The sequence below is a fragment of the Cheilinus undulatus genome, linkage group 10, assembly GCF_018320785.1.
Source record: "Cheilinus undulatus linkage group 10, ASM1832078v1, whole genome shotgun sequence".
Taxonomy (NCBI): domain Eukaryota; kingdom Metazoa; phylum Chordata; class Actinopteri; order Labriformes; family Labridae; genus Cheilinus; species Cheilinus undulatus.
Genome location: NC_054874.1, coordinates 29,159,381 through 29,187,210, shown reverse-complemented (window position 1 = coordinate 29,187,210; position 27,830 = coordinate 29,159,381). Strand labels below are relative to the sequence as shown.

General features: G+C 38.1%; 1 protein-coding gene across 1 annotated transcript in view; it reads left to right on the top strand.

Moving 5' to 3' along the window:
* Positions 1-27,830, top strand: part of LOC121516481 (short transient receptor potential channel 7) — an 80,113-nt gene that overhangs the window by 45,364 nt on the left and 6,919 nt on the right. Inside the window, exons 7-8 of the mRNA XM_041797792.1 lie at positions 19,524-19,719; positions 21,861-22,088. Of these exons, the coding sequence (XP_041653726.1) occupies positions 19,524-19,719; positions 21,861-22,088 (424 nt within the window). The remainder of the gene's footprint in view (positions 1-19,523; positions 19,720-21,860; positions 22,089-27,830) is intronic.

Below are 27,830 nucleotides of genomic sequence, written 5' to 3'. Positions count from 1 at the left end.
TACCACTAGGGGTCAGTGTGGCTTTAAATGTGAACCTGCCTGTGTGCTGGCTGCCAGCAAATGCCTGAAGTAAGCTGGAAATTAAGACAGTGATTGATTTATATTTTTCTTTTTCTTTTTAATGACTTCCACAACTCTTTTTATTCATTTTCTCCTAATGTATGACTTTGAGTGCCTTCATGTCAGTGCAATTGTAATTCAGAGTTAACTGTTTTGTTTTTTTTTTAAGTTGTGAATGTGCCAAAATTATGTATTCAAAAGAAAAAATCCCCCGTCCATTTCTTCCATCTGTCACTGAGCTGAGAGTGTGTGCCTAAATGGATATGCATATGCGTTTTTCTTGTGTGTGGGCTGAGACTTAGTGACAGGCCATGCTTGGTAGAGGGCAGAAGAAAAAAGCTGGTCTGATAGCTCTGATGCAGGAAGATGAGGAGGAAGCCAGGTGGAAGGAGTAATGACACCCCAGGAGGGGCCACTCAGCCTTAGGAGGAGGGAGCGATGTGAGGAGAAGACTGGGAGGGGTGTGGCTGAGGAGCGAGTCTCTCTGCACACTCAAACTCTCACACACGTAAATGCACAGCTGGATAGGGCTTAATGAATACTGAGCAATAATAGCCACACAAACCCAATCCCCAGAGGCACAGCGGACTCTGGCAGCTTTCTGACTCACACACTTAAAAAAGAAACACACCACATGCTCTTTATGGAGTGCCCACGCAGAAACATCCAATTACACTTAAGGAGCAGTAGGCAAACAAGGGTCACGCTCTCACATCTCTCTTTTTGCGTTTCGCTTTTGCATATGCTTAGAATGCAAACAAACATGTATGCCCAAGAAATTACACGCACGTTTATCAGGATTCTGATTTGGACAGAGCTGGTGGACCTGTCTGTGTTTTGTGGTAAACAATGCATGACATCACTGCACAGGGAGAGAGAGAGAGAGCAAACAAAGGATGAAGACAGAATAGCAGATTTTGGGCAGAGAGAAGTATGAGAAACAGAGGGTCATAAAATATCTCAAGGAACTCATGTTCAAGCCAAGCAATGGAGTTGAAAGTGAGCCACAATTTTAGTGACGGGTAACAAAAAGATGTATAGTGCCTATAAAAAGAAATCACCAGGGAGTCAGGGAGGATAGAAAATCCAAGGATCTGAACACCCCCCAGAGTTTAGTTTATCCATCATCAAGAAATGGAAGGAATATGGCACATGTGTAAATCTGCCTCGATCAGGCCGACCTCCCAAACAGAGTGACTGTGCAAGAAGGAGACTAGTGAGAGAGACCACCAAGACACCTATGACTACTCTGAAGGAGTTCCAAGCTTCAGCAGCTGAGATGGGAGAGACTCTGCACATAACAACTGTTGCACAGGTTCTTTATCGGTCAAAGCTTTAAGGGAGAGTGGCATGTTGAATCCTGACTAGTGTTTGCCCTAAAGCCACGTTGGAGACTCGATGCTATGTTTGGCAGACACCAAACACTGCATGGCAACACAAACACACGATCTCCACTGATGCAAGGTGGTGGCAGCATCATGCTGTGGGGATGCTTCTCAGCAGCCAGCCCGGAAGTTTTGTAAAGGTAGAGGGTGAAATGAATGCAGCAAAATATAGGAAAATCTTGGAGGACAATCTTATTATCTCATTTGAATAGAGAATTCAATGACAGGACTTGAAAATGGCTGATAACACCTGATCCCTATGTAACCTGACATAGCTTGAGCAGTTTTGCAAAGAAGAATAGAGTATAATTGCAGTGTCCAGATGTGCAAGCCTGACTGAGACCTATCCACACAGACTCAGTGTTGTTCAGCTTCATCTACTAAATACTGACTTAAAGGTGATAGTCACTTATTTTACCTTACATATTTTTATTTAATTGGCATTACTTTGTAGAAATCTGTTTTCACTTTGACTTTAAAGGGGTTTTTTTTCCTGTCAAAAAGTCAAGTTATATTGACCATGTTTGATTTATAGAATCAATAAAAGGGTTAAACATCCAAGGGGGTGAAAACTTTTTATCAGAACTGTAAATATGGTGGGCCAGTCAGGATGCAAAGACAAAGAAGGGAAAAAGAAAGGAAAGAATGGGTGAAAAAGTCAATCAGACTGAACAACAGATGCACATGCTCTTCGCAAATCAGAGAACAACCCATACAACATGTGTTAGCACAGATTTTATCAGCTGTTCTTTTTCTGCTGCTAATGAGGAGCATTTGTTCACTTAACTGTCATTTCTATAGCATAATGGGATGTTTTATGTTTGATGTTGGTTGGTAGCTTTGGCAGCATAGCTTCCTTTTTCATACTATTCAAACATGATTGAATTGAAAGACACGGCGAGTGCAAGACAGTATAGGTAATATTGAGAGCATATCAGATTAAAGCCAAGGACAAAGCCATGTAATGCAATGCAAAAGGAGAGAGAGAGAGAGCAGGGATACAAACAGGGACAAGGGTAGAGTAGAGTGGCTAAAGCATGGGACTCTGGATATTGAATATGAAGTTGAAGCATTGTCCAGTAGAAGAGGGGGAAATAAAAAGGTGTGGGTTATTAAGTTTAGAGTCACGGACTGAGTTTAGGCATGGTGGCTAGACAGGGATCCTAGTGTGAGAGACGGAGGCTGGAAGGAGGATAAGAACTGCAGTAGAGGTAGAGTCAGGAAAGAGCAAAGAGAGTATTATCTTTGAAAGCAGAGTAGAAGTATCATTTTCCCATCAACTACCATTAACAGAGATCAGACTGAGAGAGGGGGCAGATACACACAGAAATATAACGTGCACTCATACTGTGTGTTCAATATAGGCTTTTAAATGTCAAAAGTCAGATCAATAGCTTTAGATTGTGGGCCAATGCTCATAATGTTTCAATAAATTCTTCTATTACCATGCTATATGATGTCAAGCATTATACAGCTACAGAACATTTAACTTTGAATGCTTATTGGAATTCTTTAGTTGAGTTCAGACACTCTAAACTGAGAGATCATGAGAACACTTCAGCATTGATCACTAGGTCATCATATGCAGTATTTTTGATATGAAATTGGCTTTTTGTCAAAGCCTGCAATCTTGCTTTAAAACAAACCAAAAAAACAAGATATTAGTCATATTTATTGATTTTCGGTTGGATTTTTACCCCCTATGTACTCATGGAATAGGTGACTTTTTGCACAAGCCCTAACATATTGTTTCCTGGACTGTGGACATTGATATGTGGCCTCAAATCAGATTTTCTGACATTAAATGGAACTGAACTGAACTAAAACATACAGTTTTGTGATTACAGAGCTGTAGATTAGTTGTTACTCCATATTGCAGTGATTCATTTATTTTTACTAAAGGTAATCTGTGAAAGACCACTCTGTGGTGGTTAAATCTGTTTGTAAGAATGCAGGGTTTATTTTAACACAAGTTCAGTTTAGCCTAGCCTGGCTCTCTTACTTATGCTGCTGTCTATTTACCTCGAAAGTCAGTGCTGGGGATGACATCATGCCTAAGTTGAATGTGTTGCTCCAAATTTCAACATGGGAGTTCCAGGTACAAGAAGCATTCTTGATGATGTATACTCTAAATTTCCACGTTCAAAGATTAAATGAAAAGAGCCATTAATCCTGTTTGATTTTAACATTTATTAAACCTCAAAATTTATTTCTAATGTGACAAATTCACACAGTACAACTCTAAACTTTTATATATGCATTATAGATGGTTATAGCATAGAAATGACAGAAATAACTTCAGTATTTAACCAAATAGAGATCAGGTTGGTTTACTAAAGCTACTTTATTGAAACTGTGACTCTTAATCAGAGGACTTCACGATTTTTTGGTCTTTTCCTATAAGGTCATGTTAATCAGACATTGCAGGACTGTACAGTTATGAACCATAATCTGCCATCATCAGATACCTTGTCACCTTAGGTAGTATTTTACTGTATGGATTTCCTGGAATTAAAGGTCTAAATTTTCCTTTGAGGTAAGAGGAAGGAGAATGAAGTGGGGTTTAGATTATATTCCTCACTACATTAACGTTTGTTGTAGCTACTGTTATAGCCCAGCTTTACTAACAATGTCCTCAGTCCTATTTTAGTGCGGGCATGAAGCTGCATCACAGTGTTTCTGTTTTTATATGTTTTATTTATGTTAAATGCAGGTTAGTTGTTCTAAATCAGTGGTTCTCAACTGGTGGGTCAGGACCCAAAAGTGGGTCGCAAAGCCCTTTTCAGTGGGTCATAGATGTGTGCCTGGGAAGAAAAATTGCACCAAATTGTCCATGAGACTCTATAAAACGTGCACGTTTTTTCCTATTTCATTGTTTTTGTTACACCTTTTGCACTGCCGTAGGCCCAAGCGCTACAATTTTTTATTACATACATCTGATTGACCAAAAAATTCCCCAAATTTGGGTTGCAATTCTCCTTGAGGAGTTGATAGTGGGTCCTGTGACTTGACCAGCTGGACCGCTGTTCTAAATAGCTGAAATTCTTGAAGACTGACTTCACTTTGGCCAGAGACAAAAAAGTCCAGCAGAAACTCCTTTTAATCTGTTGTGTAAACTTCTCCAAATATTTGCCCTTTTCCTTCTAAACTTAGCACAAAAAGTAAGGAAATTTTTAGGTAGATTATTTCTTCTTTATATGATTGGATATATGATGTATTGCCAAGGAGCACTATTACAACAAAGAAATGATCTACCAAACACAAATTTCCCTATTTTTTGTGCTAAAAATATTTTAAAGCTAAAACAACTTCAGAAATTGTCATTTTCTAACACTATTCACACATAATAAAATAAACTTTCTGAGGTTTGCCTAGTTACAGTGGCTTACTGTTACTTGGATAGTTTCTGTTTGTGCATGAGGTTTGCTGAAGGCACTTCAATTAGCAAATGAAATAAAGATTGGAACAGACCACTGGGCAAAATCATCTAAAATCTGGTTTGTGTCGCATGTTATGAGAAAAATACGACCACATAGAGTAAATGATGAGCAGCAAACATAACAGACAGCAAAGGAGCAGACAGATTAAAAAAGAAGTTGATGTCGAGCTATCAAAACACCCTAATTGCTTGTCTTGCTGAGATGTATTCCCCGCTTAATAAGATTTCCCTCCCAGCTTTCTTAAAGACACTCGACAAAACTGCTGCCTTTTCCATAAATGCCGTTCTGTCTCATTTTACATCCCGCTGTCAGTCACACAAACACAACAACCCACATCCATCCATACATACACAGGGACAGGAAAGCATTTCACAGGAGCAGTGTTCATTCATTAAAAGCCGAGCTGGGCAAGACCCTTGCTGTCGCCATGGTGACAGCTCATTTGGTGCAAGAGATAGAAAGTTAAACTCAGTTTAATTTTTAAGATGTTTGGTCTTCACCTGCTTGTTTGTTTCGAGGAGGAGGAGAGAAACGGAGGAGAGGAGATAAGGGAAGAAAATAAGGCAAAATTTAATATGTTGCTAATAACTGAAGGGCAGAAGGGGAGAGACTGAGCAGAAGGCCGGGTGCAGACTCTCACAAAGTCTACATTTGCATTTTTACATTTACATTCAAACACTGCGAGAATATTGCTTCAGATTAAACAAAGAGGAGAAATATACGAGTGGAGAAAAATAATGAAAAAAAGAAAAAAGTATAAATCAAATGAATAGATTGAGTGACAGAAATAGCTAAAAGCTGTTGGGATGAAAGATGGAAGCAGTGTGAGAGGGGGAGGGAGGGTGATGAGGTCAAAGATATAAAAGCAGTGGCAATGGGAATATAATGAGAAAAAGGGTGAGGAGAGAAACAGAAAAAAAAGAGAGAGAGAGAGAGGAGTGACAAGAACAACAGAGACAAACAGAGCAGGAGAGACACAGAGAGTGTGAGAGCATGTCTCTGTGGGGAGGGGGGTGATTTGGGCCTGTTGGTGATTGGGTCTGGACTGCTCCTGTCAGGCCGAGGTGACTCACCCGTCTCCCACACACAGACACACACTATGATGTATGTAGAGTGAGAGTTTGTGTGTCTGGTAGAGATAGAGAGATAGCAAAGTCAGTTCTTCATTGTTAGGGTCCTGCAGGGCTTAGTGTAAGTGTGTTGGGGGTGGGGGTTTGTGTGTTATAAGCCGTCATGTTGGGTGCAGTCTATTGGGAGCTGCCACTCTTGATAACAGATAATAACCCACCGTTCATCTCTGTCTCCAGATGCCCACTGTCCCTGTTGATTCACTTCCTGCTGTATAATGGGCTTATAAAACACAAAAATTCACACAAAGACTTTCAACTCAAATCTTCACTCTTAGGTGGCTAGAAACTGTGCCAATGTCCAGAGCAGCTCATCTGTCTGTGTAACGGCATATTTCATGATACACAAATGGCCAGCACCTCAGCTGACATTAGCAACAGACTGTTTCTAAATTTATTGATGTTGTTAATCTCTTAGGATAGATTTCAGACGTTCCATAACTACACTTCCTCCCTCAGAGGCATCTCTGTCATGTTTAAGTCAATTAAAAGAAGCAGAAAACAAATAAATAAATAAAGATACTTCAGCACAACTGGCTGTCCATGGATTAGCTTTAGGCAGAGTCCAAGAAGATCTTCAACTTAACTACTGTACATCTTTGTCCTTACTCGTTGTTTATAATCTCTATTAGAAATAGTAATGTGCTAATAATATACTAATACAAATATTTACAAACTACATAAAAATGTAGGGGCCTGGACTATACACCAGAGCAGATTTTAGACCAGTGTTAATATAATTCAGTTAACTAAAATCAACTCAAATGTCAAAATCATTTCAATGAACTGAAGGTAAAATAAAAACAAGGCTTTAGAAAACTAAAGTAAACTGTCTTGTGTGCTTACAAAACTAAATAAAATTTTAAAAAATCAGAGATTAAATATCTTTAGTTTTAGTATTTGACATGGGCATACTGACACATACACCTAAGCCACAGGAGAGTACCCCTGATAAGTACCCTATATTACTTAAAAATAAACTAAAAACTAAAACTAATAAAAACTAAACTAAAGATTTAAACTAAACTAAACTAACACACATTGGCTCAGTAGGACGAGTCGGTCGCATTGCAGTCAGAAGGCCAGCTCCTACAGTGATTTGTCAATGTGTCCCCTGGCAAGAAGCCTAACCCTTATTTGTTCCCAATGCTGTGTTGGTGGTGCATAGGGGTGGAGCCAGACGTGCCAACATCTGGGGATTAGCCCAAAGAGAGCATAGTCCTGGGAGCTGCTTCCCTTCAATTTTTTGTCTTATCGGGTAGTTGTGTGCACTATTTTTTTAAACACTTTTATATAGTTTTTGTTTCAAAGACAAGCACCCGCACACTGTCCAACTTGCAAAGAAAATGAGTATTTTATATAACGTTTCGGTACTAGACCTTCATCTGGTCTAGTAAACCTTGGTTAGCCTGATGAAGGTCTATGAATGTTGCAAATATAATGTTGCAAATAAATACTCATTTTCTTTGCAAGTTGGACAGTGTGCGGTTGTTTGTCTTTGAAATGTTCACTGGATACCCTGCCCTCCGATGCACCTGTCCTGAGAAATAGATGTGCGAAGTAACCTTTCCATTATAGTTTTTGTTTAACATAACAGTGTTAACACCAAACACAATACAAAGACAGAGGCAAAAAGAAAAACAAGTAAAGAATTACTGTACAGGAGACAGAGTTTTCAATTGCCTCATATTTGTCAGCATCACTTTTAGCATTCTACTTTTAAATATTCCAGTGACTGGACAGTTATGTCTTATGGTGTACTCTTGATCACCCTATGTAAACAGGTAAATAAATAAATAAATAAATAAATAAATAAATAATAATAATAATAATATAAAAAACATAGAGTTGGGATATATGGCAGAAACCACTAAGTAAAAGGTAATGAGGTACATAAAATAGATAAAATAACTTAAGACTTAATAAATAATGAAAGGGAAAAGGAAACCAATAAATAGTGTGTGCTATTTTTTACATAATTTCAAACGCAAATTTGGATATAAAATGCCAACAAATCTGTGCACTGTTTGATGAAAAATATGCAGTTTAACTTAAAAAAAAAACTTGTGCTTATATCAATTCTTTCTCAATCTAATTACACCAGAGCTAAATTAAAAAGTGTCATTATCATTCTTAAATCATAATACCCCATGTTGGAGTTCAATAAATATAACTTCTACCTCCTAAAATGTCTGTTTTTATTTTCTAAGTTATCTTGCATAGGTGGGGTGGGAATTTGGGTAAAAGTTTATAATTGGAACAATGCATTTTGAAACAAAGAACAGTGCAAAAGCACTTTAAGTTGTCAGACAACTAGAAAAGCACTACACAAGCTCAAGTCTATTTATCATTTACAAACTGACTGTAAAAACTAATAAAAACCAGAGGTGTCAAAAGTATTCACAATCATTACTCAGAAGTATAGATACAAGGGTTTAAAAAGACTTTAGTAGAAGTTGAAGTATCAACTCAAGCTTTTTACACAAGTAAAAGTATAAAAGTCCTGGTTTCAAAAATACTTGAGGTATAAAAGTAAAAGTAATGTAAGGGGGAAAAAATTACTTTAAGGACAAAAGTTTGCACCATGCCACAGGGGCCTATAGTGCACTACCCCACCTCCCCAAAAAAACATTTTTCTAAAGGCCATAATGACTATAATGTTATACTAAAATGTTAATGTTGAAAAATTTGGGATGCACCTGTTTCAGTCGCATTTATGCCCACTGAAAATGAACACATTTTAATACAAAGCAAATACATTCAAGAACCATATACAGTATGTGTACTACCAACCTCCTCTCTCGTGCTTGGTTGGGCCTTTTCGCTCGAGTTCTCTCTGAGTCTCTGCCACGGACATCTTTGTACTAGGCTACATATGTCTGCTATTTCCTTGTTGGAGTGTGACGTGATTGTGTCATGTCCAAAGGTGCAATGGATTGCGTACAAACTAATAGGGTGTCGGAATGGTATTATGTTTAAACTTCTCATCCAACCACAATCAAATTCACTCTATCTGGATGGCACAATTTATCTGGATTGGTTTTTGGGTTCTTTATTTGTGTTTTTTTGAACAATGACAAGCCGGAATGAAAACAAGCTGAAATGAAATAGCAGTAACGAGGCTATTTTTAAAATGTAAGGATGAGAAAGTACAGATAATTGTTTGAAAAAAGGAATAGAAATTGAAAGGAATAGAAGTAAAAAGTAGGCTGAAAAATAATTACTCCAGTAAAGTATAGATACCCAAAATTTCGACTTAAGTAAGGTAACAAAGTATTTGTACTAAGTTACTTGACACCTCTGATAAAAACTAAACTGAAACAGAAACACAAAACACACACACAAAAAAAAAAAATTTAAAACTAATGAAAAATCAAAAAACTACTGTAACCTTGCTTCAGACCAAAACAAATGCTGTCTTGAAACACTCCTACATCATCCCTCAGCATACCCCTCCCCTATTGCCTTCCTTTCTTTCTGTTTCACTTGTACTGCAGAATTAATTTAATGCCCCAGGGTGTCATTTATTTTATGAAACTTAAAACAAACTATTGCAACAAACAATTAACCTCTTGATGCTACTTGGTTAATTTTATATCCGTACCTCAAAATTCCCTGAATCTCACCCACGCTTTGAAGTATTTACTGCTGAATGTAAAACTTATTCTGAGACTATTAAAAATAATATGGACTCTTTCTTGGTGTTGCTTGGTGGATTGGATGATTGAAGTCTGAAGAAAAATATTTGAAATTTAACGATTCATTTAACAAACATTAGAGCTGGGTAGCGTGTAAAGAACCATACACAGCCACAACAACCTGGCACCTCCTCCTCATGCTGCTCACCAGCCTGGTCACACACTGCTGTGAGATGGCATCCCATTCAACCAGCAATAGTCACAAGTCAGCCAACGTGGTTGTGTTGGTCACTCTGGCACGAGCAACACGCCCAAGCTGATCCCACAAGTGCTCAGTGGGGTTGATGTCAGGGCTGCTGGCAGGCCATTCCATCCTCTCCACTCCCAAGTTCTGGAGGTAGTCTCTGATAAACCCCGCTCTGTGAGGGCAAGCATTGTCATAGAGTTTGGTCCAAGACTGTGGAGATATGGGATTGCCAAATCTCATCTTGATATCTGCATTGATATTTCCTCCAGTGATGACAAGCCTAATTTTTCCAGTGAGGGAGATGCTGCCCTACACCAACACACTGCCTCCACCAAAAGATATTACTCTATCGTACACACAACATTCCTCCACAATCTCAGATTCCAGTGCAGGTGTTGCAGATGCCAACGCAAATGGGCTTGAAAGTGAAGAGCAGTCATGGAGGGCCTCCTGAAAGCCCTATGAGACCAGAGGTTGGCTGCATGCAGTCTTTCCGGATTGTCTGGGCAGAGAGCCTCCAGTCACATCGACCTGCAAAGCTTGAATGCAAACCTGTAGAAGACAGCCTTGAGTTCCTAAGGACAGAAAGAGGGAGGAAACATTTTTCTTTGGGTGTTGTCTACTTGAGACAACAATCTCGTTTGTCAAGATTAGTCCTAGCAAAATGCCAGATGCTTTTTAGACCTGCACTGGTTGAAATTAAGCAGTATGATGTAATGCCTTTGCAGAACCACAGGTTAAAACCCCCTATTGTATGCTACCCGTCTTAACAATTTTGCATATTTAAACTACATATTTAAAGGAACCACAGTCCAATGGGTAAATTCAAGTCCTGTAAACAGCAAATAAATTGCAAGAAAAAGTGTTTCTTTTTCTGTGATCATACTATGAAAGAAAGCCTGTGCAGCCTCTGTGAAACTTAGTATTAAAGAGCTAAATGAAAAGGACTAGAAACAAATAAATGGTTGCTACTCTGGGGGATGTAATGGGAAATATGTATTTTGTAGACATATCTTGTGGGCAGCTTGCCTTGCTTTTTAACATATGATTGTTTCTAAAGTTGCTAATTGGACTGTAAACATGAAGCACAAGAAATCGGACATCTTGGCTTGGCGTTGTTTATTTCTAATTGCTGGCTACAACAGGCTTTCTGAGAAGTTAGCCCTAGTTCCCACAGGCATAAATTAATGTCAGAAAAAAAGCAGATGGTTTTCACAATTCTGGTTCTTATAGAGACCTTTGGGTATAAATTATTTGGCTTTAGGTCTACATTTCATACACTGATGATAAACACAGTCTGAGGATGAACAATGTATATAAATAGTGCACAATGTGAGTGTGTCATTCTAATTGTGAGCGTGTGTTTGTCCCTGCCAGTGCCGAGTTTAATGGCACATTAATGCTGCCTGGAACAAAGCCCTTCATCATTATCTACCCTCACATTTTGGGAACATGAAATTTTAAATCCAGCAAGCATTTCACACGGGTGGGAAGGAGAGCTGGAAGAAAGGATAATTTGATTAAAAAGATAATGAGGGTATAACATAATTGAGAGTAGATAATTGTCCTCTTTTTTGTTTGTTTCATATTTCTAAGCCACTGCAAAGCATTTTTATTGTGTAAAAAGAGACTCCAGATAAGAGATGAGACATTATTGAAGGAAAGGAAGATGAAAATAACCGGTTTTCAAGGCAACCACCAAAATCACCTCTCCTGGCTCTTCTGATTGCTCGAAAGCTGGGTGGACGTGTGTGATGTGAATGGAGAGTGAGAAGATGGTATTGTTGATAACCGCCTTTGGGTGCTTCAAGCCTCACAGCAACAGTCTGTCTGATGTTCAGGCTATCTTTTACAGCAACAAAAAGACAGATACCACCAGAAAACTGCTATTAATGTTTGGGAATGTGCTTGTGTTTACTCCAGGGTCCTGTGTGGCTGTCTTGTGTTACCATTAATCTGAGTGATAGTGTAATGTGCAGGCTTCTGCAACCATGTTAACTGTCAGAGAGGAGCTTACAAATCAAGATGGTTATTAACAGAGTGAATGAGGTGGTGTCAATAGATGTGATATCAATATGACTCAGGAAAAGATTGTTTCTATCATTATATGTTATAGCTACATGTTTTTTTTTCTGTGAGAAGATTAATACTGCTTTAATTTGCAGGATAAAACATGACACTGTCAAGTAATTAAAGAGTTTCAGAGGTTAGTATTTTTCATTATTGTTCTTATCAATTCTTTTCCAGAGCAAGTCGATGTAAATGTTATGTTTTATAAATTCTTGCTTTGGGACAGTGCGGGGTGGGTTCTGACTCTTGGGGTGATTGTGGACAGGCCAGGGGCACGTAATTTTGCTAGAAAAGACTAAAAAAGTGTATTTTGCCTAATATGGGATCTTTAAGAAGTCACTTCGCCAAATATATTTAAAAGGGTGCTTAAGAGGGCACAAAGTCAATTTTCTCCACAAAGAGGGCACTACATAGGACACTTTGTCATTTTCTCCCCAAGTAGGACACTTAAGAGGGCACTATTACAAGATTTTTTTACCACGTAGATTACACTTAAGAGACAATTTGTCAAATTTTGACTATTTATAGGGCCTGTAAGTGGGCACTTTGTCATCTTTTGGATAATTAGACAGCACTTAAGAGAGCACTTTGTTAACTTCTGTCAATTTCAAGGGAACCTAAGATGGCAACTTAAAAAATTCTTCATTGAAAGGGCACTTAAGAAGGCACTTGGCCAAATTTTGTCATAAAAAGATAGAGGTCATAAAAATGGGCACTTGCAAGTTTTACCACTGAGAGGTTACCAGATGGGGCATTTTTTGTGTCTATCTACCATAGGAGCATACATGAGGGCACTTTTTAGGGGATTTCTGAAACAATTTGGCACCAAGGGGGGCAATCCCTCTGCCCCCCACTCTTATTCCACCAGTGCTTTGGGAAATTCCAGGAGGGGCTTTGGAAAAAGCTGCTTTTCTCAGTGCTGCAAGGTTTGCAACGAGTACCTTAAATTACATCAGGTGCCTGTAATGAAAGTTTCCAAGCTCGGAGTTTGTACACCTTTAGGATCATAATACTAACATGATATGCAAATACTGATTAAAAGAAAAGCAAAAAATAAAAACCTGTAGGGATCATGGGATTATTAATTTAAAAAATCGACTGCAAACATTCTTGTACTTTTATGAGTGTTGTGTCATGATGAGTATAGCCAATAAACTAAAGGCCTGGAAGAGTAAACAGATTCAAATTTTAATGCAAACACTAACAAGCAGTAAAATATCTAGAGTCTGGCTGTGTAACAAGCACTAAATCTACTGTCTGACTCTGGTGCATGAACAAATCCCGAGAGCCCTGAGTCCTTGGGGGGGCTTGTTGGTATTGCACATTCTGTACTGGAAGTTTCGATAACAGCGAGACTGTAAGAGAAGAGGAATCAGCAGTGGTCGAGTCAGGTCGAGTGTCAGGTTTATGGATTTGTAGTAATGATCTGTCTCAACAGAGACAGCTACAGTAAGCCCAAAGGGGAAACATGTATCCTCCACCTAAACTGCTGATATCAAGAGAAACTTTTTCCCTACTCAAGCAGGTTTGTAACACTAGTAGAAGTTTAATGCATGAGTTTATACAGCATGTGAGATGACAGATAAAAGCAGAGTGGGATTGGGGAAGGTTTGATATTTTCCCCAGAGGACAGCATATTACTCCCAAAATAGGTAACCATTTTTCAATCAGGGGAGACTTGATACAAGTTTAACAATAATTTATTTATTAAACCTTTCGCGGAAAGACTCCATCCTGATGGCTTTATGAACTTGAAGGGGGCACGAGGAGCTGGACTTGGGCACCATTGAGATGGCTTAGAGGTGGCAATCAAGAGATTCATGATGGCCTGAAGGAGCTGGACCTAGACAGGGTGTAAAGGAGATGGCAGGGGAAGGAGAGTTGCAGCCGTCACACTGAAACAACAGACTGCATAGGACAGGAGAAGAGATTTTAAGATATGACTGCAACAGGATGATTGGATCAAGAGAGGTCGTGGCAGAATGGGATCGGCTCGGAAATAGAATAGATGCCCAAACCAGCCTTTCCTTTACAGCCAAAAAGTTAAGTAAGAAATAATTAGGAGCAGGGATTTTTGCCTATACCAGTTTCAATACCACTATGCACAAGCCAGACCACCCATGAGGGGTATAAAGAGGAGAGCTTTCTGGAGACCAGTCAAACTGGAGGCCCATGGAGGTCTGAAAAATCATGGCCCATTGTAAAACCTGTGATAACCATATTTTGTTTTTAAACCATTATAACCACTCTTACCAAAGCAAAAAATTGAAGTTGAATTTTTTTATTTATTTATGTTTTAGAACAATAAAGCCTTTTCAAAATAAATGTAAATGTAAACCCCAGATGGCACTCTGATATAAACATTTAGGAAAGTCATGTCAGACTTCAGAGCTAAGTCATAGTGTGCACAAATGTCACAATGCCATCAAATACAGTGGAAGAAACTGAAAAAACTTTAATGGAAAATAACTTAATTGTGAAAAGAGAGGGAAAATTGGTAAAAAAGTGGATTTAAAGTGTCAAAATGTGGGGAAAAAGTGGCAAATTTGGGTTAAAAGTGGAGGAAAAGATTTAGAAGTGGCAAACTGGGCAAAAGTATTCTGTACACATCAGCAGAAATGCCGAAATCTGCCAGTACCTCAATACTTGTGACAAGAGGGGGGAAAAGGGTCAAAAGTGGTTTACTGGAAAAGTGGGGGAAAAGTGTTAAAAGTGGTGAAAAACAGTGTTAAAATGAGCAAATAAATCGCTGAAATGGGTTTAAAGTGGAAAAAAATGTCATACATGGTCAAAAGAGAAAAATGGACATCCTTTTCTGCCTATATGTTGGACTGTTACGTCTTCTATAAGCATCAGCAGAAATGCCTGTATCTGCCAATAGTGATATGATAGAAGAGGATATATAACAATACTGATAATATGACGATAGCATGGTGCTGTCTAATCGTCTCTTATTTTGACAAAAATGTGGGTGCACGTTGGACGCCATGACTCACAACAAAAAGCTCTAAGATATAAACACAGATGTGGCTTCTAAGGTTTTCAGGGTAAAGTCTGGTGTGCTATTGACTGAATGTCTGATAAATTCATGGCAGAAATGTTCTATTCAGCCAAATGTTTTATTCGTGTTAATTGCATTCAGCGTAACATTCACCATTCTCTCAGGCCCCTGCACAACCTTTATATCTGACTGAGCAGCATGTAGGGGGGCTGCTTAAAGACATTTGTCTTGTTGGCATATGAGCACACTGTAAATATATATTAACATGCAGAAATCAATGAACACAGGATGCCTTCTCCATGTGAGAGCTTGTGTTCAAAGTCCATGGACCAACGAGGAGGTTTAAACTATGGAAACATTTTTTAAAATGTAGGCTGTTATTTAGCCTCGGTTCAGAGATGCAAATTTAACTGCAGACAAAATGTGGTTGTAATGAAGGGAGTCAGGAGAAATTCTAATGAGCAATAATAAACAAGGTTGTTCTCTTCTAAAAAGCAATGCAAGAATAGTCAGTAATGGTTGCTTTTATTATGGTAGTAATTACAGAGCTTCAACAGTTTCTACCTGGTGGGAGTTTGCAGTGTGTTATGCGACTTTCTGTTTTTTCTCTTGAAAGTGATGTTTCTCATAAAATGTGTCACACAGGGGCAGATCACATTCCTAGATGCTCTGCAGCTGAGTTAGAAAGAGAGAGAGAGAGCACACAGAGAGTAGTGTTGAAGGTGAAAGAGTATGTTTGGGATTCCTCCTCAAAGGTTAGAGCTGGGGAGTCTCTGTTTTTGTGTGTGTGAGAGGAGGGGAGTGTCTTCCTACAGGTTTGTGTGTTTTGTGTCTGTCTTTTCTGTATTTGTATGCACACCTAACTAACTCTATCCTAGCTTTCTCCTTTCCAATGAAACTGTTTTTTTTTTTTTTTTTGCAAAGACGTAACCTTGGAAGAAGCCCACAGCCCCCTTAAAAACCAGGGGCCAACATATCAACCCCCCGACCCTAAGACTCCCCAGCAATCCAACTGGGCAGATCTTCCTTCCCTACTGAGCGCCCCACCATCATCCCAAGCTCCAGCACACTTTCTGCTCATGGAATTTTAAACATCAGAGATGTACCTGAATGTCAATGTGAACATGTTCAGTGAATGATCCTCCAGGCTTAAGGCAGATATGAAGTTTAACCTCAAGAAAAAAAGGGACATTTCATGACTTTTTGATGACACACAGTTAGCAACGATTGATTTTGAATGCCAGGAGAAAAAAAAAACTTCAAGAACTTAATTTATGTCAACTAAAACTGCTTTTTTGTCTTTTCTACAACTTAAAGGTACAAAATGTGGAATTTTTGTACTGAAATGTCTACAATGATTAGAAAAACAACAACTCATAGTATTTTAGGAACGCACTGATACCTCATTTTTTGAGTACGTAATAATACCATAACTGTTCTTAAAATTATTTTAAAAGTTTCTTTTAATTTCATCAGATGTTCTTCACACTTCCTCTTGACAATATTTGTAGGGATGCATGATATTCAACTTTTGCTGATATCCGATGTGCCAATATTTACAGATTCATTTTAGCTGATATGGATGCTGGTACTCAAATATGTATTTCAGACCTGAAACTTCAGTGCTTTGAACACATTTTATTTGATTTATTTATTTGATATTTTTATTGATATTATTAGATTTTTATACAGAATGAAGAAATAAATTTTAAAAAGGAAAAACAAAAAAACAACAAAAAGGGCTTACATAGTCAGACATTTAACAACACTGCATCACTAGCACATTATTGTACATCTCAAGAAGAGAAAGGTAAGAGGCAAACTAAAATTGCTCTGCACAGAGAGACTATGATTCTGTAAGGAGGGAGAGTACCTGAATAATGCTATATCTGGGTCAGGTTTAAATACATAACCATACATTCTGGAAAACCAATTGAATATCTCACACCAAAAATTATACAGTCTTGGACATGTCCAAAAAAGCTGGGACAGAGAGCCCTCAGCAGATTAATAACGATCACATAAAGGAGTAATAGTAGGAAAAATTCTGTCCAATTTAGATTTCGAATAATGAAGCCTGTGTATCACTTTAAAGACCCTGTAAAGTGAAATCCAAAATATGTGTCTTAAAACACTAGATATGTCGTAATATGGTCGCTGTAACCATATGAAAACACTGAGATCCACATGTGACTGAATTCTGGATTTAGACTGTTGGAAAGATTTTCACCTCTTTCCTGGCTTGGTTTCATGTGGATGGGGCCAATATGTGGGCTCATGATGTCACGAACCCGCAGTGGGGAATGACCCCGCCCCCCTAACACTACAATATAAAATCACAGCATCACAGCAGTTCATCTCAGCATAGTCTGTTGTTAGCTGATGTCACTGGCTTTACTGAAAGTTAACAGTCAGTTAAATTCTGTTTTTTGTTCATTGTGAGGTAAATCTATCAGCCACAGTGGTCTATGGATCATTTAAAGTATCATAACAGAGATTTGAGCCAGAAAACTGATTTTGTCTCTTCTTCTAAGGTCAACAAAAGGTCAAGGGGCAGGCTAATGGCGTGAGTGCTTTCCTCTATTCAGATTTTAGCATTTTTCAAGTCTGAGAGGATCGTATTTCTCCTGAGTGGGCGTGGATTCAGCTAATTCAACAGACACGCCCACACCATCCTGGAGCAGATTTTACTGCCTCATTTTTCATGGTTTCGAAGCTTAATTTTACTGAAATTTGGCCTTGGGGTTCATAACACAGTGACCTGTCATACAAGAAACCTAAATAAAGATCTATTTTCACTTTACAGGGTCTTTAAATTGAATCATCTCATGTCTAGCATTAATGGAGCATGATCGGATTCTGTCAAGGCTCTCCTCCCAAGCGTCCTCATCTGCATTCATCCCCAGATCTTCCTCCCAGGCGCTTTTCAGGGAAAGCGTGGCAAAATTTTCTTGTTCAGAGAATATCTTTACGAAGTCTGAAACTAAATTTTTTTAATCAGGCGGGCCCAACTAGAGCTTGTACATCCTCCTATCTTCAGTGAGACTCAAAGTTAGACACACATTGATGAACATAGTTCCTTATTTGTAGACAATGAAAAAAATGCATAGAGGGAAGAGAAAACTTGTTTTTAAGCTGAGTAAATGAGGCAAATTTTTTAATCAATATACAAGTCTTTTAAAGTGACTATACCTTTAAGTCTCCTATTGTTAAATGTTGCGTCTGAGAGATGCTTCACTCAGAGAAGGAACAGTGCAAGCAAAGAGAAACGGCTGGACGTCTATGAGCAGCTCGCTGCTGTAGAGACACGCAGAGAAGTCAGAGGAGTCCCAGAAATACAGCAGAGAAAGTGAGTCAGGAAAGAATAGAGACACTGTGGTTTGAATAAGAAAGGAAGGCAACAAAAAAGAGACTTTTAAATTAGAAAGTGATCGGCTTTTGCATGTTTATTATTCCCATGGGTGGATTAAAACTAATCTTGTATGGTTCAATAAACTCTGGATCATTAAATGTGCCAATAGCAAACATTACAAGTGAAAACACTTCTTTCATAAAGCACACTGAGGACAGAAAATCAATGAAATTAGAGCTTGATATCATCAGCTACACAATCGTTCTCTGACCATTAATGTTCCCTTTGGCTTGAAGATGTCTCATCCCTACATGACTCCTGGGTTGAGGGACATCGACCTCAGATTTAAACTTAGCAGGAGGGAAGGACTGAGAACAGCACCTGTTAAAGCTGTTCAATTTTAATTTGTTGAGATTTTTAGCCCCTTTAAAGAGGTATCAGGTAGGCTGTTTTAAATTTATTTATTTATTTATTTATTTATTTTTTCTTTATTGTATTATTACCTCCAGCTTAGGAAAATGTTGTTTTCAGTGTTTCTCGTGAACTAGACTCAATAAGAATACAGGTTAGCTGAAATTATTTTCTTAACTTTTGGTGAAGGAAATTCAGTCCATCCAGACCTGTGAGAACTTTAGTGGATGGCTCCTGAGCTAGGAGATAAGATGTACAACTTTGACCAGGGGGCGCCAAAATCGATGCAAACTGAAAGCTGTAGCAGAAGCCTTAATGCAAGCTTGACCACCAGGCTTTTAATAATGATTCCTGTGTTCTAAATAAATGGGCTTAAATCTGATAAATAAATATTTATCTTTCCTGATAAAGCTTAAATAATTCACCAGATGGGATTAAGGTTCTTTTATGCAGATAAAAGGCTTACTTCTGTTGTATTTTGCAATAAGTGTAGTCAGTTTACCTATTTATTTAGCACAACGGAAAGTCACAGGCTTTCAAAAGAAATCATGTGTGTAAACCAGCTTTTCTCCCAGATGCTGAAGTTATTTCTGCTTAAAGTAGTGCTACTTTGTATGTGTATGTGCAGAGCTGGAGGTGTGTAACACATAAAAAGAATGATATGCTGTAATTGGACATGACTCATCAGGTATTTCATCAGTGCCACTTCATAAACCCTGCAACATAAAACTGCATTTGCGTGTATTGTCTGCCGTTCAGTGTTTGCTTACAGCTCCATCTTCTCTCTTTCAGGGTGGAGGAGAGTTTTAAGACGCTTTTCTGGTCCATCTTCGGGCTGTCTGAAGTGATCTCAGTGGTACTTAAGTACGACCACAAGTTTATAGAGAACATTGGCTACGTTCTGTATGGGGTCTATAACGTCACGATGGTGGTCGTCCTCCTCAACATGCTCATCGCGATGATCAACAGCTCATACCAGGAGATAGAGGTAAGGAAATAAGATGGTCATGTATTACAGAAAGGATCTGAGACAACAGGTTGAGAAGGATCATTGTTGATCACTGCTGTGTCGGCAGAAGGATTAGAGAGTGAAAATAACAAGAGGCTTAAAGGATCAATGTAGTGGCTGAAAACAAAGACACACAATACAAAATAAAAGCAGAAATTACACTAGAAAGCTGTCACTAAAGACCAAGATGACAATAGTATTAGAGTTTTACTAAAACACTTTTTCTTATAAGAAAAGGCTCTGGTATTAAAGAAAGTTCAGGTGGGTTTTAATACGTTTTCTGCTCCTAGCTAACAGAGGTGGACACAGGAGGACATGCAATCAAGGTGTATAAACATCCCAGCAACAACTGATAGAAATGGGAGGAACCTGAGCAAAATCAAGTTTTTTTTTCTTGCTAAAGGTCTTAATACTTATGGCAATATAATATTTAAGTTTTTTTTATTATTATTATTTCTAATAAATTTGCAAAAAAAGTCTAAAATTCAAAATTTAACTTTGTCAGGATTGGGGTACTGAGTGTAGATTAACAAGAATAAAAATGTTTTTTTTACTGTAGTATCAGGCTGTAACACAAGAAAACTGGAAAACTGGAAGGGGGTCTGGCTGCTTTCTGAATGCACTGTATACACAGATAAACAGACAGTTTGGTATTGTTGAATGAATTTAATATCATTTATGGATTTTTATGAAATAATGGAAAAAAAACGTGTTTGAGTTAAAAGGTTAGGTGTAATAATGATAATATAATATAATATCATATCATTTAATCAATATCATATAATATCATATCATAATAAAATATCATATAGTATGCAGCATTTATGGTATAATTAGCATGGACAGTAAGAATATTGTGGACATAAAATGAAAGAAAGAGACAGTGGTAATTCTAAGCTTGACAGATAGGGTTTGCTCAGTGAAGACAGACAGTGGCTGATGGCAGTGGCTAGAGCTGGGCAATATGGCCTAAAATTGATATCCCGACGTATTTTTGCTATATCCCAATACACGATATATATCGCGATATTTTTGAAATGGCCTCTCAGCCCCAAATGACACTAGTTTGGTGATTGAAATAGACTGTTCTGTTGGATTTTTAATAAAATTTTTTGAAGAAAGGGTAAAAATCAATTTAAAGTCAAATTTAGCAGTTTTATTTCAAAAAGGACTTCATTCAATCTTTTACTGATAAATCAAAAATACATAAACCATGAAATACTCAGTATTTTACTGTGTATGAAAAGTTCTGAAATGTTTCCTGTGTTTTATTTACTACTGGTGATTATAAAATGTTTATTTTCCTCATCAAGGGTGAAGCAAACCTTCACAAAACTAACCAATGCAGCCAAAGGCCAAAACCCTGCAGTGTAGTCCACCATTCAGGCTCACAGCTGTGATTATATTAGTCTGTTATCTGTGCTGATGAACGCTGGAGAGGTTTCTGACAAGTTCATAACATGAGAGCACCTTTAGACCTTATTCAAGAACTGTCCTGTGTGATCATGGGGCGAAAAGCTTGTCTAGAGGCCCAGCCCTAGCAGTGGACTTAAAATCTATGACAACAGGGCCACAGAGCAAAAGGCATTGGTCAAAATTTTTACAATCTGATGCACCTTTCTCCAACACCTTCTATCTACTTTTGAAAAATCTAAAGACTCCATCTTCCCCTGACACAGATTTTCCTACTGCAGATTCTGGACGGCAGGAGCGGCATACCTGAAATTCCTTGTACTCATTTCTAGATGAAGTTTGTAGTTGTGTAAATCTTTTGACTTAGTCACAGAGTAAAGGTTGTTAAAAAATAAATTACACAAGTATGAGGGAAGTCGATTGTGTACGAATATGGAAATTATTTTGTCAATGAGTAGTCAATGAAGGCCATGCAACTCAATCATACAGAAGACAATAATTATTTGAGGACTTATTTGTTATAAACCTTAGTGCTCCATGGTACCCAAAAAATGTAAGGCATTGAGAAGATGCATATATAAAACATCACCATAATCAATGAACATCCCTCTGTCTACAGGGGGTGCCAAAATTGAAGCAAATTCTTTTTTTTTCATGTAATAACTGTGCTGTTCTTAATTACATCCTCACTCTCTGTGTCTCTGCAGGAGGACGCTGATGTCGAGTGGAAGTTCGCCAGAGCAAAGTTGTGGCTCTCTTATTTTGATGAGGGACGCACCCTGCCTGCACCCTTTAACCTGGTCCCTAGTCCCAAGTCCTTCTACTACCTGGTCCTCCGCATCAAATCGTGCCTGATCCACCTCTGCAAGGCCAACAGCCGTCGTCATAACAACGAGCTGGAGCTGGGCATGCTCAATGCACAGGCCAAGGTCAGAGTCAGGAACTCTTCATTTTCTAATCTTGTGACAATTTACAAGCACAGAGTGAAGTTTTTGTTTTAAGCATGGATTGTTCAATAGTGCGGGACAGGAGACCACTAATGGGCTGAAGTTAATTTTCATTTTGTGATGAATGTTTAATCATTTTCAAACCCAGCTGCAGTAGCCATTAAAAATATTTTAAGTGCTTTTTATGAATTATTTCAACATTTCAGAAGAGCTGTGGCAGCAGCCACTAATTACAGTTTAATTGCTGGCAACAGGCAAATTGTTTTTCTACTTCCTTTTCAGCATCTCAATGTCAGGAATCAAGAAAATCCTTCTGTGATGTGACTGCACAGCAAGCTACAGACATTTCTTAAAGTTGGTTCATCAGAAGTTTATTTAGTAGAGTTTTTCTGCAATGGTAGATGTTCTTATTACCAGTGTACCTTTATCCAGATTTTTCTAAGCTGCTGGCCCCTCCTCAGCTCAATGATGTTTTGTTTTGTTTCTAATGTGGCATCAGCTATTTGACTGTTGGAAGTAATAACAAAAAAGCTTTCTAATTCACACCCAAAAGAAAATGTCTGTACATAGGTTTGATTTTTTTTTTTTTATTGAACCTTTATTTAACCAGGGAAAATTGAGATTAAAAATCTCTTTTTCAAGAGTGTCCTGTAACAAAGTTACAGACAAAGAGCATTCATACACAGCAGACATAGTACAAGATACACAGACAATTTGAATTTAAAAACACAATAAAGCAGGTTCCAGCAGCAATTATTTACTAAATCCACCACATGTCAGTTAATCAAAGCATCTGCACCCGATGTTTCTTTCTCCAAGTCAATTATATTTCTCCTAAACACATCCGGTGCGAGCAAGTCTTTTTGCTGGTCAGTCCAGAGAGACAGAACCTTAAACTTTAATGTTTTTTTTCCCCAGCTCTGTTTTGCCTTTTGGAATAGACAGCGAGAAAAGATCCTGAGACAGAAGAGTATAAATTCCTGTCCTCTTCTGACTGATGAAGGTCAGGAGATATGAAGGAAGAAGACTGAGAATGGCCTTGTAGATAAGAATACACCCGTTTTTTAGTCTACATGAAGACAATAAAGACCATCCCACACACTCATACAATAAGCAGTGATGAGTGAGACATTTAAAGTTAGTGATGACCCTCAGAGCTTCATGATAAACGGTGTCAGAGCAGGCCCGCCCCTCCCTGTAGGCAGACCACACAGAGTGCTTGGGCCAAAGTACCCAGGGGGGGCCTCATTTTGAGCATTCTGTCTCTCTCAGCACATGTTTGAAGTTTGTATGATAAGTATGATCAAGGTAATGTATACAATGTTGAGAAGACATGAACTTTACCTGGCTTCACACATTAGTAAACTAGCCCTAAAAAATCTATTTTTGGAGATAGGTGCCATTCGTGACTAATTAAGTGAGCGCAGTGTCCGCCCGCTGCTCGGGGACCTCATATCAGAGTCTGGTTAGGCCCTCACTTTTGCCAGGGGTGGTCCTGGTCAAGCATGTAAGCTCTGAGACCAGGCATGAAACATCACCATAGTCCAGCACAGACATAAAAGTGGCAGCAACCAGTCTCTTTTTAGATTCAAAAGAAAAGCAGGATTTGCTTCTGAAATAGGCACCCAGTTTCAGTTTTAACCTTGAAACCAGCTGCTGAATGTGAGGAATGAAAAATAAAAAGATACCTAGATATCTGTTGCTTGTAACAAACTCGATCTTTGTACCCTGTGAAGTGGGGATCGGAGGTAGGTTTAGGGGCTTTAAAAAACATGACCTTAGTTTTGTCAGCGTTTAAAACTTGTTTCACATCATAAAAATTCTGCTGTATTAGAAACAATTTATAGCTGAGTACAAGATCTTCTGGGGAAGATCCTGACCAGTTCAAATAATAATGAAAATTTGCATTGATAACATTTTGATAAGTGACATCATTTAAGTATAATTAATGTTGAAAGCGTGATTGGAAATGAATAGATCATCAGCATATATAACATGTCCAGTGTGCTCAGATGCCCTTATGGGTATAAAGACATGAATAGAAAGTAATAAAAGGCTTTCCAGGCTGGCAGGAGAACTGAAAATGTTCAAAATATAGTGTACACAAGTTTATTCAAGACATGACTGTTATGAAATTGGGTAAAGCTAGTTTTTCTCCACAGTGGTGCACAGCTCTGCTTTCATGCTGCTTCTTCTATTAGATTCTCAGAACAAGGCCACAATTTACTGCAGGTAATGCACTTTCAATTAAAACATCATACAAAGCAACACTAACATATATGAGCTAACCCATGAAGAACATGTTATTCTCACTGCAAGCCTGGGATGTGATTTAAGCTCCTTTATTTCTCAACTATCTCCCTCTTAAGGACTGTCCATCCAAATAAAATCACTGTAATGTAAAGAAAGTCTTGCATGAAAAAAACAGCACAAGCCATTAACCACAGAATTCATCTTGTTGCCGGTGTTGTCCGCAGGCATTTCCTCTGTCTGATTCCACGGCTCAAACGGCTCACATCAGTGCCCCAGCTGAGCTTTTAGCCAGGCCGCCAGATCAGCTTGTGTCTGCTCAAATTGCTGGACGGCTTTTGGATGGGGACAGGACAGGTTACAACCTGCTGCCTCTGTCAAATCCTAAAGCTCTCTGCAGCTCTGACACTTTTACTGCAGAGCCAAGCACGTTTCAGGAAGTGATCGATACCTGAGCTTACACATGTCCACATTTCAGCTCAGAAAATGTCAAGTAAGATTTGGAGCAAACTGTCTTGTCTTTCTGAATCAGTTATTTCAGCCTTTCTGTCTTTTTGTTCATGTTTTTCTCATGTGAAGCATCCTCTATTTGAGGGGTGATGCACTGAAGCTTATCATGTTGGTTGCAAAGGAGCACATGTTCACTGGAATGAACATGGCTGACCCTTTGTTAATTTATTTGACTTTGCAAATTTGTAAGTAAGTTTCATATAAGTTATAAAAGTTTGCATGTGGTCTTTTAGCGTTTGCACAGTGAGTCGATGTGTGTGCTTGCGTTCAGTAATTGAGGTTCCTGCCCTTTGGTGGAAATATCTTTCATATATTCACCGTAATGAGGACAATTAATTTCTCGCCAGAAGCAAACAAATTGAAAATCTCTAAATGAAGGAAGCATAACAGGTTATTGATGGCGAACAAGTCAGAGAGTTCAAAACAAAGAGTTTGAAAACCTTTGCATAAGAGAAAAAGTAGTTCCTCACATTTACATGAAGCTGAAACAGTTGCTGTCTGGGTGTTAATATGTGGCGTTAGCTGAAGATTAGTCATGCAGTTTTATAGCACTCAAAATTTCATGTAGTCCAGCTGAAAGAACTGTACATCTTGTTCTTTCAAACACAAGAGGAGGTTCCTAGCAGATAAACATGTATTCAGAGACATGGTTTTGAAATCATGAATATCATCTGTGATGGTTTCTATTGTATGTTTCTCAACTCTTCAGCTTAATGGAATGAAAGGTTTCTGTTATGATGTGTTCTATTTTGCAATCAATCTGTTTCAGTTTAGTGCAGATGACAACTGGGTGATATGGCCTAAAAGTAATAAATAAATCCAAACCACTTACTCATATTTTATTCTCTCTCTCAAACTGGTGTGTTTCTTGACTTGTTAAAATTGAATAAAATCTCTTCACTTTTCAAAGCAATCCCCTAACAGGCCAATATCTCTACTTCCATGTAAAGGAAAACTCGTCTTTACCTGCTTACTTCAATATCTTAATGAAAATAATATCCTTTATAAGCATCAGAATGGATCCAAGAAAATCATTCAAACTTCACTAGCACCCCTCACAGTAAGGAACTGATCCTTGGAGTCTAAGACTTTACATGCAGTCAGCCATGATATTTTAATAAAGAAACGTTTTATTTACAGTTTAAATGGAACAAATCTGATTTAAAATTACCTATCAGCAAAAAAAAAAACAGTTTGTATTTGAATAATACCTCAGCTGATTACAGGATGATCTCTTGTGTTGTACCACAAGGGTCAATTTTGGGACCTTTACCTTTTCTCATTTGTATGAATGGTATATATTTAGTCTCAAGTAAAATATTTTTCATCTCGCCTGCTGGTGACCAGAGGTGTCAAAAGTATTCACATTCATTACTCAGCTATAAGTATAGTTACTAGGGTTTAAAACGACTTCTGTAGAATTTGAAGTATCAACTCAAACTTTTTACTCAAATAAAAGTATAAAAGTACTGGTTTCAAAACTACTTAAAGTATAAAAGTAAAAGTAATGTAAGGGGGAAAAAATTACATTAAGGACAAAGGCTTAGGCCGCACCGCAGGGGCCAATTCCATTCTACCATTCCATTGCATTCTACCATTCCATTCCATTCCACCATTCCATTCCATTATACTTTCCATCCCATTTTACCATTCCATTCTATTCTACCATTCCATTGCATTCTATCATTCCATTCCATTGCATTCTACCATTCCATTCCATTATACATTCCATTGCATTCTACCATTCCATTCCATTATACATTCCATTCCATTCCATTATACTTTCCATTCCATTATACATTCCATTGCATTCTATCATTCCATTCCATTGCATTCTACCATTCCATTCCATTATACATTCCATTGCATTTTACCATTCCATTCCATTATACTTTCCATTCCATTATACATTCCATTCCATTCCACCATTCCATTCCATTATACTTTCCATTCTACCATTCCATTCTATTCTACCATTCCATTGCATTCTACCATTCCATTCCATTATACTCTCCATTCCATTATACATTCCATTCCATCCCATTCTACCATTCCATTCCACATTCCATTCCATTATACTTTCCATCCATTCTACCATAGTGCACTACCCCACCTCCCCAAAAAACATTTTTCTAAAGGCCATAATGACTATAATGTTATATTAAAATGTTAATGTTGAAAAATTTGGGATGCACCTGTTTCAGCCACATTTGTGCCCATTGAAAACCAACGTATTTTAGTACAATACAAATACATTCAAGAACCATATACAGTACGTGTACTACCAACCTCCTCACTGGTGGTTGGTTGGGACGTTTCACTCCAGTTCTCTTGAGTCTCTGCCATGGACATCTTTGTATTAGGCTACATACTTCTGATACTTCCTCTCTGGAGTGTGATGTGATTTGTGTCATGTCCGAAGGTGCAATGGATTGCATACAAACCAATAGGGTGTCGTAATGGTATTATGTTTATATTCTCATCTAACAACAATCAAATTTGCTCTATCAGGATGGTGTGATTTATCTGGATCGTTTTTTGGGTTCTTTATTTGTGTTTTTTTGAATGATGACAAGCAGGAATCAAAACAAGCTGAAATGAAATAGCAGTAACGAGGCTATTTTTAAAATGTAAGAAGTAGAAAGTACAGATAATTGCATGAAAATGTAAGGAGTAGAAGTAAAAAGTCAGCTGAAAAATAATTACTCCAGTAAAGTATAGATACCAAAAATTTCTACTTAAGTAAGGTAACAAAGTATTTGTACTAAGTTACTTGACACCTCTGCTGGTGACTAATATTTTTCTATCTGGTAGTGATGTTCTAAGATTAGGCTCAGAGATGAACACAGAATTTATTAAGTTGACAGCTGGTTCAGGGCAAACAGACTAACTCTCAACACAGACAAAGCCTATACATGATGCTCATACCCAGAAACCAACAGACCAAAAGTACTTTCCCCCAATAAACAC